The following is a 15753-nucleotide window of genomic DNA, read 5'->3' on the forward strand; positions in this document are numbered from 1 at the left end:
TTAGTGGGTGCAGTCTCACTGGGGAATGTGTAGACGCTTGACAAGGAGCCCTGCTGCTGCCGAACACTGCGAACCAGGGGGTGGCCCAGCACATCCAGCTAACCCAGCTGCAATTTCCAAAGGAAGCCCACGCTCTCAGCCACATCACCAGCCTTTCCTTCTCCCTTGCCTGAATGCAGCAGTGCTAAGAGCTCGTTCCCCTGCTCCAGTGCAGGCTCACTCTCCTCCAACGCTTGGCACTTAGGGATTGCTTTGTAGGAGGCGGCCACCTTCTCCTTATCACCAGATCCAGTGGGAACAAGGACCTGATGGCTCTTACAAAACAGTGGCCAGGACAGAACAAACTCACTTCTGCCTTTGAGAAAACATAGTAAATGTGCAGGTCTCTGCAGAAAGCAGCGAGAGGGACACCCCGCCACCTCTGCTCCATTCCTCTGTGCTTGAACAGGGAGGCGAGAGCAGGTTTGGTGCTGGAGGGATCCGCTGGAGGAAGGCATGAGGTGCTGGTCAGGAGGTGGGGAATGCTTCACGAGGCCAGGATGTTCTGAGGCTTGCTTCATCTCCTTCCACCAGACCTCCAAGCCCCACTTGGACAAGGCAGTACTGTCCAACACAGCAACACCAAGGAGTGCTTGGTGCAAGACTGAGTGCCGACATGCCTGGAGCAGGGACCTCACAGGCTCCCTTCGATGAGCCCTGCTCTGCTTCCCTGCCATGCTCATCAGGAGGCTTTTGCACCCTTTGCTTTCTGCATCCTCGGCTGCTCATCCTACATGATGAGGAGCGGCTGAGAGACCTGGGGGTGTTTAGTCTGGAGAAAAGGAGGCTGAGGGGAGACCTTCTCACTCTCTACAACTGCCTGAAAGGAGGGTGTAGCGAGGTGGGGGTCAGTCTCTTCTCCCAGGTAACAAGTGATAGGACGAGAGGAAATGGCCTCAAGTTGTGCCAGGGGAGGTTTAGATTGGAGACCAGGGACAATTTCTTCCCCCAAAGGGTTGTCAAGCACTGGAACAGGCTGCCCAGGGCAGTGGTGGAGTCACCATCCCTGGAGCGATTTAAAAGCCGTGTAGATGTGGTGCTGAGGGCCATGGGTTAGTGGCAGCCTTGGCAGTGCTGGGTTAACGGTTGGACTCGATGATCTTAAAGGTCCTTTCCAACCCAGACGATTCTGTGGTTCTATGCCTGGCACTCCACTTCAGTCTTCAGTTCCAATACCGCGCCAGGTGTGTGCTTGCCTTTAAAGGCTGCAGGGACGTGGATTTGGGGGGCACTGCAAGAGGCAGCGTTTTAAACCAAAATCCCCCCACGCTCGCCTGCCATCACTCCTCGCCCGTCGCCCTCAGTGCCCCGCGGGTGGCGTGGGGGGACTCCGGGCAGCTCCTGCCGTCACTCCGCTCCCCGCGCACCCCGGCACCAAGCCGAGCTGCCTGCCTGCGGGCATGGCGGCTGGGGCAGGGGGCTAGCGGGGCAGGGGGCAGCATCCGACGGGGGGGGTGGATGTTGCGCCGGGGTGGAGCGACGGTCCCGGAGCCGCCCCTAGAAGGGGGGTGGGGGGATGGCGGGGCGGGGGATTCCCCTTATAGCGGCGCGGCGGGGCCCGGGGGGCGGCGGTGGCGATGGAGTACGCGGAGGCGAAGGGGTACTACTACGGGGAGGAGACGGCGGGTAACGCGACGGGGGAAGCGTGCGAGTGGCAGGCGGACTGGGAGGCGTCCTTCTCGCTGCTGCCGCTGCTCTACCTGCTGGTGTTCGCCCTGGGGCTATCGGGCAACGGGCTGGTGCTGCTGACGGTGTGGCGGGGCCCGCGGGCTCGGCGCCGCTCCGCCGACGCCTACATCGGCAACCTGGCGCTGGCCGACCTGGCCTTCGTGGCCACGCTGCCGCTCTGGGCCGCCTACACGGCGCTGCGCTCCCGCTGCCCCTTCGGCGCGGCGCTCTGCAAGCTCCGCAGCTTCCTGGCGCTGCTCAGCACCTTCGCCTCCGCCTGCTGCCTCGGCGGCCTCAGCGCAGAGCGCTGCCGCCCCGCCGCCCCGCTGGCGGTGGGGGACGCGGGGCGGCGGCGGTCTGCCTGGGCGCCACGGCGATGGGCTTCGCCGCCCCGCTGCTGCTCATGGCCGTCTGCTACTGCTGCGTGGCCGCCGCCGTCCGCCGCCACCTCCGCCCGCGGCGGGCCGAGGCGGCGGCGCGGCGGCGGCTGCTGCGGCTGATGGCGGCGCTGGTGGCCGGTTCGCCGGCTGCTGGCTGCCCTTCCTCAAGAGCCTCTTCGCGCTGGCGGCTGCGGGGCTGCTGCAGCTGCCCTGCGCGCTGCTGGGGCTCATCGCCCGCCTGCACCCCTACCTCAACAGCTGCCTCAACCCGCTGCTCTACGCCTTCCTCGACGGCCGCGTCCGCGCCCGCTGCCGCCTGCTGCCGGCCCCGCGCCGCCCGCCCGCTGCCGCCTCCGCCCCGCTAAGCGGCGCCGCGCAGCGCTCCGACCTGCCCGCGGCCGCCACCGGGCTGTGGCGGCCCCGCCGCGCCGCAATAAACGCCCTTCCCGCCGCCGCTGCCTCCTTCCTCCGGCTCCGCCCCGCCACCGGGGCCGGGGGTGTCGGGGCGCAGCACCCCGGCCTGGGGTCACAGAATCACAGAATCACAGAATCACACAGAATCACAGAATCACAGAATGTTAGGGATTGGAAGGGACCTCGAAAGATCATCTAGTCCAATCCCCCTGCCGGGGCAGGATTGCCTAGACCATATCACACAGGAACGCGTCCAGGCGGGTTTTGAATGTCTCCAGAGAAGGAGACTCCACAACCTCTCTGGGCAGCCTGTTCCAGTGTTCAGTCACCCTTACAGTAAAGAAGTTTTTCCTCAAATTTAAGTGGAACCTCCTGTGCTCCAGCTTGCACCCATTGCCCCTTGTCCTGTCAAGGGATGTCACTGAGAAGAGCCTGGCTCCATCCTCTTGACACTTGCCCTTTACATATTTATAAACATTAATGAGGTCACCCCTCAGTCTCCTCTAAGCTAAAGAGACCCAGCTCCCTCAGCCTCTCCTCATAAGGGAGATGTTCCACCCCCTTAATCATCTTTGTGGCTCTGCGCTGGACTCTCTCTAGCAGTTCCCTGTCCTTCTTGAACTGAGGGGCCCAGAACTGGACACAATACTCCAGATGCGGCCTCACCAGGGCAGAGTAGAGGGGGAGGAGAACCTCTCTCGACCTGCTAACCACACCCCTTCTAATACACCCCAGGATGCCATTGGCCTTCTTGGCCACAAGGGCACACTGCTGGCTCATGGTCATCCTGTTGTCCACTAGGACCCCCAGGTCCCTTTCCCCTACGCTGCTCTCCAACAGCTCTGCCCCCAACTTGTACTGGTACATGGGGTTGTTCTTGCCCAGATGCAGGACTCTACACTTGCCCTTGTTATATTTCATTAAATTTCTCCCCGCCCAACTCTCCAGCCTGTCCAGGTCTCTCTGAATGGCTGCGCAGCCTTCTGTTGTGTCAGCCACTCCTCCCAGTTTTGTGTCATCAGCGAACTTGCTGACAGCGCACTCTAGTCCCTCATCCAAGTCATTAATGAATATATTGAATAGAACTGGTCCCAGAACCGACCCTTGCGGAACTCCGCTAGACACAGACCTCCAACTGGACTCTGTCCCGCTGACCACTACTCTCTGGCTTCTTTCCTTCAGCCAGTTCACAATCCACCTCACTACCCGATCATCCAGACCACACTTCCTCAGTTTAGCTGCGAGGATGCTGTGGGAGACCGTGTCAAACGCTTTACTGAAATCGAGATAGACCACATCCACAGTTTTACCATCATCTATCCACCGGGTAACATCCTCATAAAAGGCTATCAAGTTGGTTGAGCAAGACTTCCCGTTGGTGAAGCCATGTTGACTGCCCCTAATGATCCCCCTATCCTTGATGTGCCTAGAGACAGCACCAAGAACAAGTTGCTCCATCACCTTTCTGGGGATGGAGGTGAGGCTGACCGGTCTATAGTTACCCGGGTCCTCCTTCCTGCCCTTTTTGAAGACTCGAGTGACATTCGCTTTCCTCCAGTCCTCAGGCACCTCTCCTGTTGCCCACGACTTAGCAAAGATGATGGAGAGTGGCCTAGCAATGACTTCCGCCAGCTCCCTCAGCACCCGCGGGTGCATCCCATCAGGGCCCATGGATTTATGGACATCCAGATTGCTTAATTGGTCCCTGACCCAGCCCTCATCAACCAAGACAGATTCCTCCTCTATCCTGACTTCTTCTGAGGCCGCAGGGGTCCAGGGATCCTCAGGACAGCCTCCAACAGTATAGACAGAGGCAAAGAAGGCATTCAGTAACTCCGCCTTCTTTTTATCCTCTGTCTCCAGGGCCCCCACCTCATTCATCAGTGGGCCTACATTGCCTCTAGTGTTGGCTTTACCTGCAATGTATTTGAAGAAGCCCTTTCTGTTGTCCTTGACCTCTCTTGCAAGGTTTAATTCCAAGGAGGCCTTAGCTTTCCTAGTTGCCTCCCTACATCCTCTGACAACAGACTTATATTCCTCCCAAGTGGCCAGCCCCTCCTTCCACGATCTGTACACCTTCTTCTTCCACTTGAGTTTGCCCAGCAGTTCCCTGTTCAACCATGCAGGTCTCCTGGTACCCTTCCTTGACTTCCTACCTGTTGGGATGCTCTGATCTTGAGCTCGGAAGAAGCAGTCCTTGAACGCTAACCAACTATCTTGGGCCCCCTTACCTTCTAGTACCCTGTCCCATGGGATTTCCCCTAGCAATTGCCTGAAAAGGCCAAAGTTGGCCCTCCTGAAGTTCAGGGTTGCGATTCTGCTAGCTATTCTGTTCCTGCCACATGAGATCCTGAACTCTACCATCTCATGGTCGCTACAACCAAGGCTGCCCTCAACCTTCACCTCTTCCACCAGACCCTCCTTGTTAGTGAGGATCAGATCCAGCAGCGCTCCTCTCCTAGTTGGCTCATCCACCATTTGCATCAGAAAGTTATCATCAATGCACTGGAGGAACCTCCTGGACTGAGGATGGCTGGCTGAGTAGGCCTCCCAGCAAATATCAGGGTAGTTGAAATCCCCCACAACCACCAGGCCCTGTAATTGAGAGACTGCTCTCAGCTGCCTGTAGAAGGCCTCATCACCGTCCTCATCCTGATCCGGTGGCCTGTAATAGACACCCACAACAGTATCACCCCTGCCAGCCTGCCCCTTAATTCGCACCCACAAACTCTCAACTCGCTCCTGATCTGCCTCTGGACAGAACTCAATACATTCTAGCTGCTCACTCACATAAAGAGCAACTCCACCACCTCTCCTTAGTGGCCTGTCTTTCCTGAACAGGACATAGCCATCCATGACCACATTCCAGTCATGCGAGGCGTCCCACCAAGTCTCTGTAATTGCCACTAGATCATAGCCCCCCGACCGAACACGGATTTCTAACTCCTCCTGCTTATTCCCCATGCTGCGTGCATTGGTGTACAGGCATTTCAGGGAGCGAGCTGGGCACACCGATTTCATCCCAGATTCACCCCCTGATTTCACCCCAGGGGGATGGGGGGCCTCCTGGTCTACCTCAACACTAGAGCATTGCCCCAGTGGTGCAAGCCCAGCTACCACCCCATCCCCCTTCGAATCTAGTTTAAAGCTCTCCGAATGAGCCCTGCTAATTCCTGTCCCAGAACCCTTTTGCCCCTACGACATAAACCTTTCCCATGTATCACTGTCACGCCTGGTGACCTGGGTCACCTGGGTCACCTGGGGGCTCCGCCACCCTCCCCGCCCCGACCCGCGGCCACAGCGCCGATGCTGGCGCCGGGCCCCCCTGTGCGGCCCCAGGACCGGGCGCTGCTCCCCGCAGGGCTCTGGCCAGGACCGCCAGTTTGCCAGCCCGGGGGCAGCCCCTGTGCCGGTGGCCCCCGCCCCGTCCATCCCTCACCGCCGTCTGGGGACATGTTTCACCTCCACCGGCATCTGCTTGTGGCGAGGGGGCTCTGGCACGACCGCTGTCAGATTTCTAAGCCACCGCTCTCACGGTCACCCAGTCAGTGTCCCCTCTGCCCTGCCTGCCTTCGGGGCCCATCCAGCCCGTGTACAGCCATGTCTGGAGGCTGCTCGGGTCCTCTCCTCGCAGGCAGTAGCTCCTTGGGGGTTGTCCAAGACAACTGGGTGAGGACACAGGCGTGCTGCCATCCTCCAGACGTGGTTGTCCCCGAGGGGCCCTGCAGTCTGCTGCACCCAGCGTGCCAAGAGACGGATGCATTTTCCTTGAGCTCGTGTGAGCCAGCCTTTCCCCAGGCATGATCTGGCGCTGGAGGTGCCCTCTAGGAAAACCCTTCCCATGTCCAAGGGGTGACACCTGCGCCTCTGGGTGTCCACCTGCTGAGCTGCCACGAGGCAGGCAGCACAGGGGCACACTTGCGTCCATGCCTGTCACCCACTCTGTCCCCATGCCCTCCCTGGAAGGACCACTCTCTGTGTCCCACCCCAGCCCAAGACATGCTCGCTGTCCTCCAGCCTTGGCCCCGAAGCACCTGCCCCACACCAGCCCTGTGGGCTGGAGGGCCTCGTCCTGCACTCCAAGGACAGAGCGGTCTCTGCCATCGCCCTTGCCACCAGGGCTTCCCCCAGGGAAGGGTCAGAGCAATGCTCAGGGTCAGAACCCTTGTGGAGGCAGCTGGGGCTGGCCCTGCTGCCCTCCTGCAGCCATCACAGCCCCTGTCCTGGGTGAAGCCATGTTAAGACCCATCTGTCCTCCAGGCTAGTGGCCACAGAGATCCTGAGCGCTGGTCAGGCACGGGGTGAGCATGGGGACAGGCTGGGGCAGAGTGATGAGTAACCACACCAGCCAGGGCACGTGCTTTCCCTGCTCCGGGGTGCAAGCCCCTGCACAGAGGAGCAGCAGAGAGCTCTGCTTCCTTCCAGGGTTTCTGCTCCATGTGCAGCCACTGCGTTGCACTTGGAAGGTGCATCCGGGGTATCCGTGCTCCTGCTGTCTGTGGCCGCTGCATCCAGCTTCAAAACCAGCTCTCAAAGCTCAGCGTCTCTGGACAACAGATGTACAGCACACTGCAGGATAGGTATGGGGGTGAGATGCGAGGTGGGAGGCTGGTCCTGCCCACACCATGGGGCACAGCAGCTACCACTGTGCCTGAAGGCAGGCACACAGCTCTGAGGTGTGGAGGGCTGCCAGGAGCAGACGGTGCTGAGCCCGTACCCCCAAGGGACAACAAGGCAAGAGCAGGATCTGGGAGGAGCAGTTGGGAGCTTGGCCTCAAGCCACCTTGGGACCCCCAGAGTGGCTTCACAAGTAGGAACAGGGCTGCCCCCCCAGCACTGCTCCATACACTGAATGCTCATTCACATCCTCTCCAATCCATTGCAGCCGCCCTGGCCCCCCGGCACCCCAGAGGGAAATGCTTGTGCACTCCAGGAGGCAGCTGGGCTGACGGTGGGGGCAAGGGGGATGTGAGAAACTGCCTGTGGTCACAGGTGTGGAAGAGGATTTTAAAAAAAAAAAAAAAAACCACAACCCAGCCTGCTCCGGCCATCCTCCCCCCAGCTTGGTGCATCAGGGCAGCGGCTTGTGCCAGGCAGGCAGAGCTGGGGGTCTCAGGAGGGGCAGAGGCAAGAGGGGGGAAACAAGGGCATGTGGAAGTCTCAGTGGCCCAGAGCCAGCACCTGCACCCTGGCACCCACGGTGCTGCACCCAGGGCAAAGCAGCACCAGCATCACCACTGTGCCCCCGCAGCTCCTCCATCCCAGGCTGGAGCAGCTGGGCTGGGCAGAGGATGCCCAGCTGCCTGCAGGGCCCGGGACAAGGAGCTGCCAGGGGCTCGCCATGCTCTGACAAGGGCCCCACTGTGTGCTCAGCCCGGGCACTGCTGCACCTTGGGCCAGGGCTGGCTCCGGGCTCAGAGCCTGCCTTCACTCCTCTGTGGAGATGCCAGCTGACCCTTTCGGGGCGATGGGAGCCGCTTCCAGGCAGCTGCAGCAGGAGCTGGCGGCTGGCAGGAAAAGGAACACTTCATCCCCTTGTCTCCCAAAGAAACGCAGTGGACCCAACAAAGGCGACGTGGGGGGTGCCCTGGCGGGGGGCGGGGATGCCTCTCCTGCCAGGGGATGCTTCCCTGGAGTCAGGGCAGCACCAGGGGCTGATGCCTCCACACGTGTCCTGTGTTCCCAGGCGCTGGTGGCTTCTGCACAGACAAAGAGGCACTTGATGAGCCAGTGGCAGTGCCCTCGCTCAGGGGTCCAGCCATGCAGCCTGTGCCTGGCGGCTCAGCCGGCAGCTTCACAGAACCACAGAATCAATGAGGTTGTAAGAGCCCTCTGGGGTCATCAAGTCCAACCATTGCCCTGACACCACCCTGTCAACTAGACCAGGGCACTAAGTGCCATGTCCAGTCTTTTCTTAAACACCTCCAGAGACGGTGACTCCACCACCTCCCTGGCCAGCCTGTTCCAATGTCTAATGACCCTTGCTGAGAAGAAATGCTTCCTAATGTCCAATCTGAACCTCTCCTGGCGAAGCTTGAGGTTGTGTCCTTTTGTCCTACCGCTGGTTGCCTGGGAGAAGAGGCCGACTCCTATTCCGCTACAACCTCCCTTCAGGTAGTTGTAGACTGCAGTAAGGTCACCTCTGAGCCGCCTCTTCTCCAGGCTAAACAACCCCAGCTCCCTCAGCCGTTCCTCGTAGGTCATATCCTCCAGACCCTTCACCAGCTTGGTCGCCCTCCTCTGGACTCGCTCCAACACCTCAACATCTTTCTTGAAGTGCGGGGCCCAGAACTGGACACAGGATTCAACGTGCGGCCTCACCAGTGACGAGTACAGAGGGACGATCCCTCCCCCAGACCAGCTGGCTACTCTATTCCTGAGAGAGGCCAGGATGCCATTGGCCTCCTTGGCCACCTGGGCACACTGCTGGCTCATGTTTAGCCGGCTGTCGATCAGCACCCCCAGGGCTTTTTCCACCAGGCCGCTTTCTAACCACTCTTCCCCCAGCCTGTAGTGCTGCATGGGGTTGTTGTGGCCGAAGTGTAAGACCCGGCACTTGTTCTTGTTGAGCCTCATGCCTTCACCTCAGCCTGGCCAAGTGTGGCCTGGGGAAGGCAGAAGGTGAATGGCCCTGGTGCCAGAGCCATGCTGGGCAAGGAGGGCACGAGACCACCAGACCTGCAGAACCACAGCTGCCCCTGCCTGCCTTGGTGAGCAAAACCCGAAGCCACATACTCTGAGATTAGATGGGGATGCAGGCCAACATGGTGGCACTGACCGCAGCCTGGCTTCTCGCTGCAGCTTCTCAGCAGCTGTTTGCAGAGCCCAGCCAGACCTGAGCCCACCCCATCACCTGCACACGCAGCATGGGCGCATCTGGGCACCCAGCCCCTGGCACAGCAGCCCTGCACGCAGTAGCGCAGCACCATCGCTGCTTGCTGCAGGCGGCCACAGCTTCTTGGAAAGAAGAGACAGGGAAAACTAAGCTGAACCAGGGCTTCTGGGTTTTTTTTCCTCCAGTTTCAGCTGCCCAGGACACTGGGAGTCAGGTTCCTTCTTCCAAGCTGGGCGGGAGTGTTGATCTCCTGGAGGGCAGGAGGCTCTGCAGAGGGATCTGGACAGGCTGGATCAATGGGCCGAGGCCACTGTATGAGGTTCAACAAGGCCAAGTGTCGGGTCCTGCACTTGGGGCACAACAACCCCCCGCACTGCTACAGGCTGGGGGAAGAGCGGCTGGAAAGTGCCTGGTGGAAAAGGACTTGGGGGTGTTGGTCGATGGGCGGCTGAACATGAGCCAGCAGTGTGCCCAGGTGGCCACAGCATCCTGGCTTGTATCAGTACTAGTGTGGCCAGCAGGAGTAGGGCAGGGATCGTCCCCCTGTACTGGGCACTGGTGAGGCCGCACCTCGAATCCCAGATGCAGTTTTGGGCCCCTCACTACAAGAAAGGCCTTGAGGTGCTGGAGCGAGTCCAGAGAAGGGCAACGGAGCTGGTGAAGGGTCTGGAGCACAAGTGTGATGAGGAGCAGCTGAGGGACCTGGGGGTGTTTAGTCTGGAGAAAAGGAGGCTGAGGGGAGACCTTCTCGCTCTCTACAACTGCCTGAAAGGAGGGTGTAGCGGGGTGGAGGTCGGTCTCTTCTCCCAGGTAACAAGTGATAGGATGAGAGGAACCGGCCTCAGGTTGCGCCAGGGGAGGTTTAGATTGGAGATCAGGGACAATTTCTTCACTGAAAGGGTTGTCAAGCACTGGAACAGGCTGCCCAGGGACATGGTGGAGTCCCCATCCCTGGAGGGATTTAAAAGCTGTGACGATGTGGTGCTGAGAGCCATGGGTTAGTGGTGGCCTTGGCAGTGCTGGGTTAACAGCTGGACTGGATGATCTTAAAGGTCCTTTCCATCCAAACGATTCTGTGATTCTGATTCCCAATGAGAGCAATGGGCTCTGCAGCACCACGCTCCTGCTGTACTTACACAACTCAACATGTCCCTCCCTGCTCAGATGCTTTGCTCAGTGTGTTCAAGTAACCACAGCAGCCTTAGAGGGGCCTTAATATTCCCAGCCCCATCCCCTGCCCTCTTCTGGGGCAGCCGGAGTGGTGGCACCCTGCCTTGGGGCTCCCGGCCGGACAAGGGCACAGTGAATTCACAATTTGTTCTGTGCAGTGGGCTGCAGCCCAGGGAGAAGAGGGAGCATTTGAGGGCTGGAGCGGCCCAAAGCACCTGGTTTCCGCACTCACTGAAAGCGCAGAGCAGGGACCCCGGACACGCACCCTCGGCTCCCAGAGGTCCCCATGAACCTGGTCTCTCATTCCACTAAATGTGGCAGGTGCTCAGAGCCCTCCGGGCCTCCCAAGCAGTGCTGAAGAGCTTTCTTGGAGCCTTCCCTCCAGCGCAGACTTAGAGGAGGGTCTCCTTTGCTCCCGTTGTGCAGGTGCAGCTTTGCTGATGAGAAAGGGTGTAGCAAGATCATTCAAGAGTTGCCTGTCTGGTCTCATCCCATGCAGTGGGCAGTGGTCAAGTTAGGTCACGCGTGACCAGGACGCTGAGACCACAAACAAATTCAGATGTTGCTAAGGGGGATATCAAGGTAACTGGTGCTCTCTTGAGTAGATCAAGATACCCTGGGGCCAGGAGACCAGAAAGACTTTCTTGGCAGAGAAGTTTGCTTTTGGGTGAGGCAGCGGCAGAGAGGGACTGAGTGTGCCCCGCTGCATGAGAAAGAATAGCTCTGTAAGGCAGCTGAAAGCAAGCGGCATCCCAAAGCCCAGCCTGTCCTCACTATGGGCAGGAGGAATGGCTGGCAAAAAACAAGGAAATGTTGATCCTGTTGCCACAAAATCAAACCCTGGATGTGATGCTGGTGACACGGAGCTTCAAGCCTCCATGTAAGGAACGGCAGCGATACGCAACCCTTCAAAGATGCGCAGGCAGGATCGTGTCCCTCACACTGGGAGAGGGACTGATTGCCACGAGCACAGGCGTTCTTGTTCCACTCTGCAAGAGAAACTGGGCGAATCCGTGCGAGGTGGAGGATCACCAACAGAGACCTCAGGTTCCAGGGCAAGGCTGGCACTTCAGCCAGGGAAACAGCAAGGACAACCACGGTCCTGCTGAGAGCAGCCCCCCGAGGCTGTGCGCTACAGCAGGCGAGAGGCCAAGGAGAAGAGCACCTGGAACAATAATCACGAGACCCAAAAGTTCATGTTAAAATCCTGCCTCATTATTAAATACATAAATTAACAACCTTACCAATAGAAATATGTGTGCTATGAAGTAGCAGAGGACTTTTGGAGGAATTTCCAAAATGGAAGACTGGAACGATGGGCATAAAGGAGGGACTGAAGGTGGTCTTTCCAAGAGAGGGGATGTTGTACAGAATGCAACTCGTGTACTTCTTAGTGTTGCTGCTGTAAGAAACAGCTGGAAGTGGAGAGGAAGCCTGAGGGAACTGAGCACACACGTCGGTATCAAGAGTTAACTGTAGCAGGAAAGCCTAACTGCTGAGGCTGCGGCGGGTGAGGTATTTTCAATAGGCAGCTGTAACAGCCTCCAAAGCTGCAACAGGGTGTCCTGGTTTGGGCTAGGACAGACTTTTCAGTTCAGTTTCTATTAAGTGACTGCACTTTCTGGAGTTGACTACACACGCTTGGTGTCGTGGGAACCAGGGTCCCTGTTGGGTCTCTTCGTCTCACAAAGGCAAGGCCGTAACAGTGTCGCACCTGCGGGGAGGAGGGGACAGGACGGGTGACCCGAACTGACTGACAGGGTATTCCATCCCACCCGCGTGATACTCAGTGTAAAGCTGGGGGACCACGAGGGTCGCGCTCTCTTCCCCTGTGACCGACACCCTGGGAGGACCCTGCCTGCGCTCCTGCCTTCGCTCCTGAGCCCCTTTCCTGCTGCTGCTGCATCTGGTTCGGGACTCCCCAGCACCTGCCCTGCAGCGTCAGCAGGGACGTGGGTGTCGTCTGGGGGAGCTCGGTAGCGGGTTATACAGTTCATTATTTATTATGCTCTTTTTTCCTTGGTATTGTTTATTAAAACTGTTTTAACTTTCCAACCCACAAATGTCTCTCCCTTTTCCCTTCTGGGGAAGGAAAGGGTTAATAGCGTCTGTCATCTGCTTGAACGGTGACACCAGGACACCCTTGTTAGATGCAGGGGAAGAACGAACTTACTGAAGAGGTGTGCGATGCAGAAAACTGGTGCAACCTCCTGAATAATGTGAGAGCTTTTGAGTGCACCTTGCTCAGAGCACATGCTTTAGATGTCCTCCAGAGGTCATTCTGTTCCTGTGTTTTTTAAAGGCATGACTAAAACTTGATGTTACACATAGGTCTAGTTAACAAGGTTACAAAAAAAATCAAGTTGAAGCAGCTCCAGAGGACTACCAGGAAAGTTTTGAGAATGAAAAACTTGTTTTATTAGCGCTTCAAAGTTCTGGGCTTGCTTTTCCTAGCAAAATGGAAGTTTAGAGAGGCCACATCAATTATGCTGCTGAAAGTAAATCCAGGGTACAAGATCAAAAAAATGAAATGCCATAAAAACCCAGTTAAAACTGGAAATGAGAAGTTTCCAGAGAACAGAGGAAAAAAACCTGAGTAACACCCTCCTACCAGGAGAGCAGTAGTAGGGGATCAAACTGTGTCAGGCAGCTCAAGAAATGTGTAAGAGCCATTTGCCCCACACTGGTATACTCTGGGTGTTATGAATTACAGCGCGCAAGCAGCATCATCTCTGAACCGTATTTTAATGAAACCTGGTTCTTTAGAATCTCTGCTGGCCACCTGGGAAGGACAAAGATTTATTCTTTTACCTTAATGTAAAACTGAGCTTCTAGAGAAAGATCATTTTTATCCGAAGCCCCAGTGTGCCATCACAATTAACAAAACCTCCAAGATGTGTAAGGAAATCGAAAAGACTGGTGGAGCTTGCTCCGACATTTAAGGAACGCTGCCCCTCTGTCCAGGAAGGTGTACGTGGCTGGGGGGGATGCTCCTTGCCTTCGTTTATACTAGGATGTCCGGGCCCGGCTCCACAATGAAAGCCGTCAGTCTCCCTGCGTGCTGTCACAGGGACCTGGAATGCAGGTCATAAGCAAAAGTCTTCCCTCTCCTGCAGTATGTAGAACTTGGCAGTTCTCCAGGACTATAAACCATTAGTGCTTAAGATTTTCTGTGCAACAGATGTTTAATTTGTATTTTTTTTTTGCAAAACATCTATTAGATATTCAGCTGTCAAAAGAACCCCAATGGTCCATTTCATCTGATGTTCCACAGCACCTCTCAGTCACGCTGTGTTTCTTCAAACCTCCAGGCTGTAGGTAGGGGATTTCAGTTTTCTGAGCATTGAGTTCATGGACGTCTTGTCCTATCAGACCTGAGAAGCTGGCTAGCCAGCGAACTCAAACCGAGTCCCTTGGCCACAAGCGGTCTGCTAGGTGCTGTACTGGAACCTCCAGCTGGGAGGACGAGGGGAAGGCATCGTCCTTGCTGCTGACCCAGGGCCAGATGTGACTCAGTGACGCAGGGCTCCACAGGCTCCACATTCCAGCACTCCAATAAAATTACCTGGAAGAGCAAGTGGATCAAAGCAATGCAAACCTGAGGGGTTGACAACAGAACAGAGGGTTGCTTTATTTTCAGCTGGTCGAGTTCTTCTGCCGTCGCAATTACATCTCAAAGAAACAGCAGCAAAATTGTGCAATAAGGTGACTGCTAGAAAAGAATTTGAACTTCAGCTTTCTCCCTCTGATGATCACAACCCACTGCGAGCAACCTAGGAGGCCATCCTCTTCTAAAAGGATCCTCAGCCCCTGACTGCGAGCATGGTGACAACTCCACCAGCTTACGGACACCTCATACGTGGGAACCTCACTGCACTGGCAATCCCCTGCCCCCAGCCCCCTCAGAACCACCCAGATTTCATCCTCCCCGCTCACGCTCATACAAGCGACTGTGTTTTGATCTCCTCCATGTAGCTCAAATTCCTGACTTGGCTTTCTCTAGCCCAAGTTCAGTATCTTGGAAGTCTTAAGGCCTGACTTCCTCTTCCATAACTCAAGGCTTATTTTTAAGTTACCACCAGGTTCTCACTTGAGACAACCTGCTAGGCAGGATGTTCTGGTCTTCCAGCATATTGATAGCATATGAATATAGCCCAGATGCAAAAAGGGTACTCACACTTTTACCTCACTAAAAACACACAGCAAACCTCCCATCGTATCAGGCACAGTTCCTATTTCTTTTAAAAATAAATATTTATAAACAAAAGCAAAAGATTCAGAGAACTACAAAGTTGAAAATTCTCCTGCCAACAGCACAAATGTCTTTTTAATGTAAAGTCACAAGAACAAGTTGTACACAGACACAACATAGGTATTCTAAAAACTCTCTCTCCTCATCAGCTGCCATAGTCCTCCACTGCAGGAATCACCATCTCCCATCACAGCAGCCAGCATCTCCACACTTCTCTAGGACTTGTCCTGGGGCTGCTCAATCTCCTTTAGTGATCAAGTCCTCGATATATGCATCCAGTTCATCATCTGTATTAATATCAATGTCCTGAAACCAAAGGCACAAGAAATACCAGTGAAAAGTGACTCTTGAAGAACAGTGCAAGAACACACAAGACGGAGCAGCACAGCATCCTCTGCACCGTCTGTCCTGCTCAGCCTTTCCGCCCCGGCTTCCAGCACTCTCCAGCTGCTGACATACGCTGTGAAAGCACCACGAGCTTTCCTTGTCAGAGCCTGACGGACAGTGCCTGGAAACCAGTCAGTGCTTGATGCTCAAACAATGCACTCAAGCAATAGATGTACTGTGCCGAGCAGGGTCAAGTTAGTGGGGTTTTTTTTCAGCTTTAACACACATTTTCCTAATAGGAAGCAACTGCTTCCATCTGCTTTCAGTAGCTTTTCCATTGGGTGGTCTTAATTTTGTTTAAAGTAGGTTTTTTATTTAAAGTTTATTTATTTCAAGCTTCTATTTAAATATACGTTTGCTATTTTAATTTAATATTTAATAGTATAATTAATAGATTTCCCCATAATTTTTTAAATCTTATTTGTTTAAACATTTGCATTTCTATACATGGGATTCAGAATCCAGCACCACGTTTCTGCCCAGGAATGGGGCAGAAATTTCCTGCAGAACACTGCCTATGCCCAGGGAAATTCTCCTGCAGCCCCACGTTTCATAGCTGAAAGCAGAAAACAAAGAGAAGCTGTGCACTGTGTACATGCCATGAAAAA

At 56.0% G+C, this 15753-nt stretch overlaps 2 protein-coding genes across 7 annotated transcripts in view; one reads left to right on the top strand and one right to left on the bottom strand.

Moving 5' to 3' along the window:
- The first annotated feature begins 1592 nt into the window (after positions 1 to 1592).
- LOC137670219 (apelin receptor A-like) lies at positions 1593 to 14017 on the top strand. The gene is given in 4 exon segments (XM_068412921.1): positions 1593 to 2011; positions 2053 to 2222; positions 2225 to 2612; positions 13879 to 14017. Coding segments are annotated over 4 exon segments (1092 nt in total). The 5' UTR covers positions 1593 to 1616.
- The window catches only part of MORC2 (MORC family CW-type zinc finger 2), a 61174-nt gene continuing 59392 nt past the window's right edge, over positions 13972 to 15753 (bottom strand). For 4 of the 6 annotated variants that reach the window (XM_068412750.1, XM_068412749.1, XM_068412753.1 and 1 more), the window contains one exon: positions 13972 to 15064. In XM_068412750.1, the coding sequence (XP_068268851.1) occupies positions 14996 to 15064 (69 nt within the window). In that variant the 3' untranslated portion in view covers positions 13972 to 14995. The remainder of the gene's footprint in view (positions 15065 to 15753) is intronic. The other 2 variants (XM_068412752.1, XM_068412751.1) reach the window with 1 other exon arrangement.

Source organism: Nyctibius grandis, chromosome 14 (assembly GCF_013368605.1).
Source record: "Nyctibius grandis isolate bNycGra1 chromosome 14, bNycGra1.pri, whole genome shotgun sequence".
NCBI classification, from domain to species: Eukaryota; Metazoa; Chordata; class Aves; order Nyctibiiformes; family Nyctibiidae; genus Nyctibius; species Nyctibius grandis.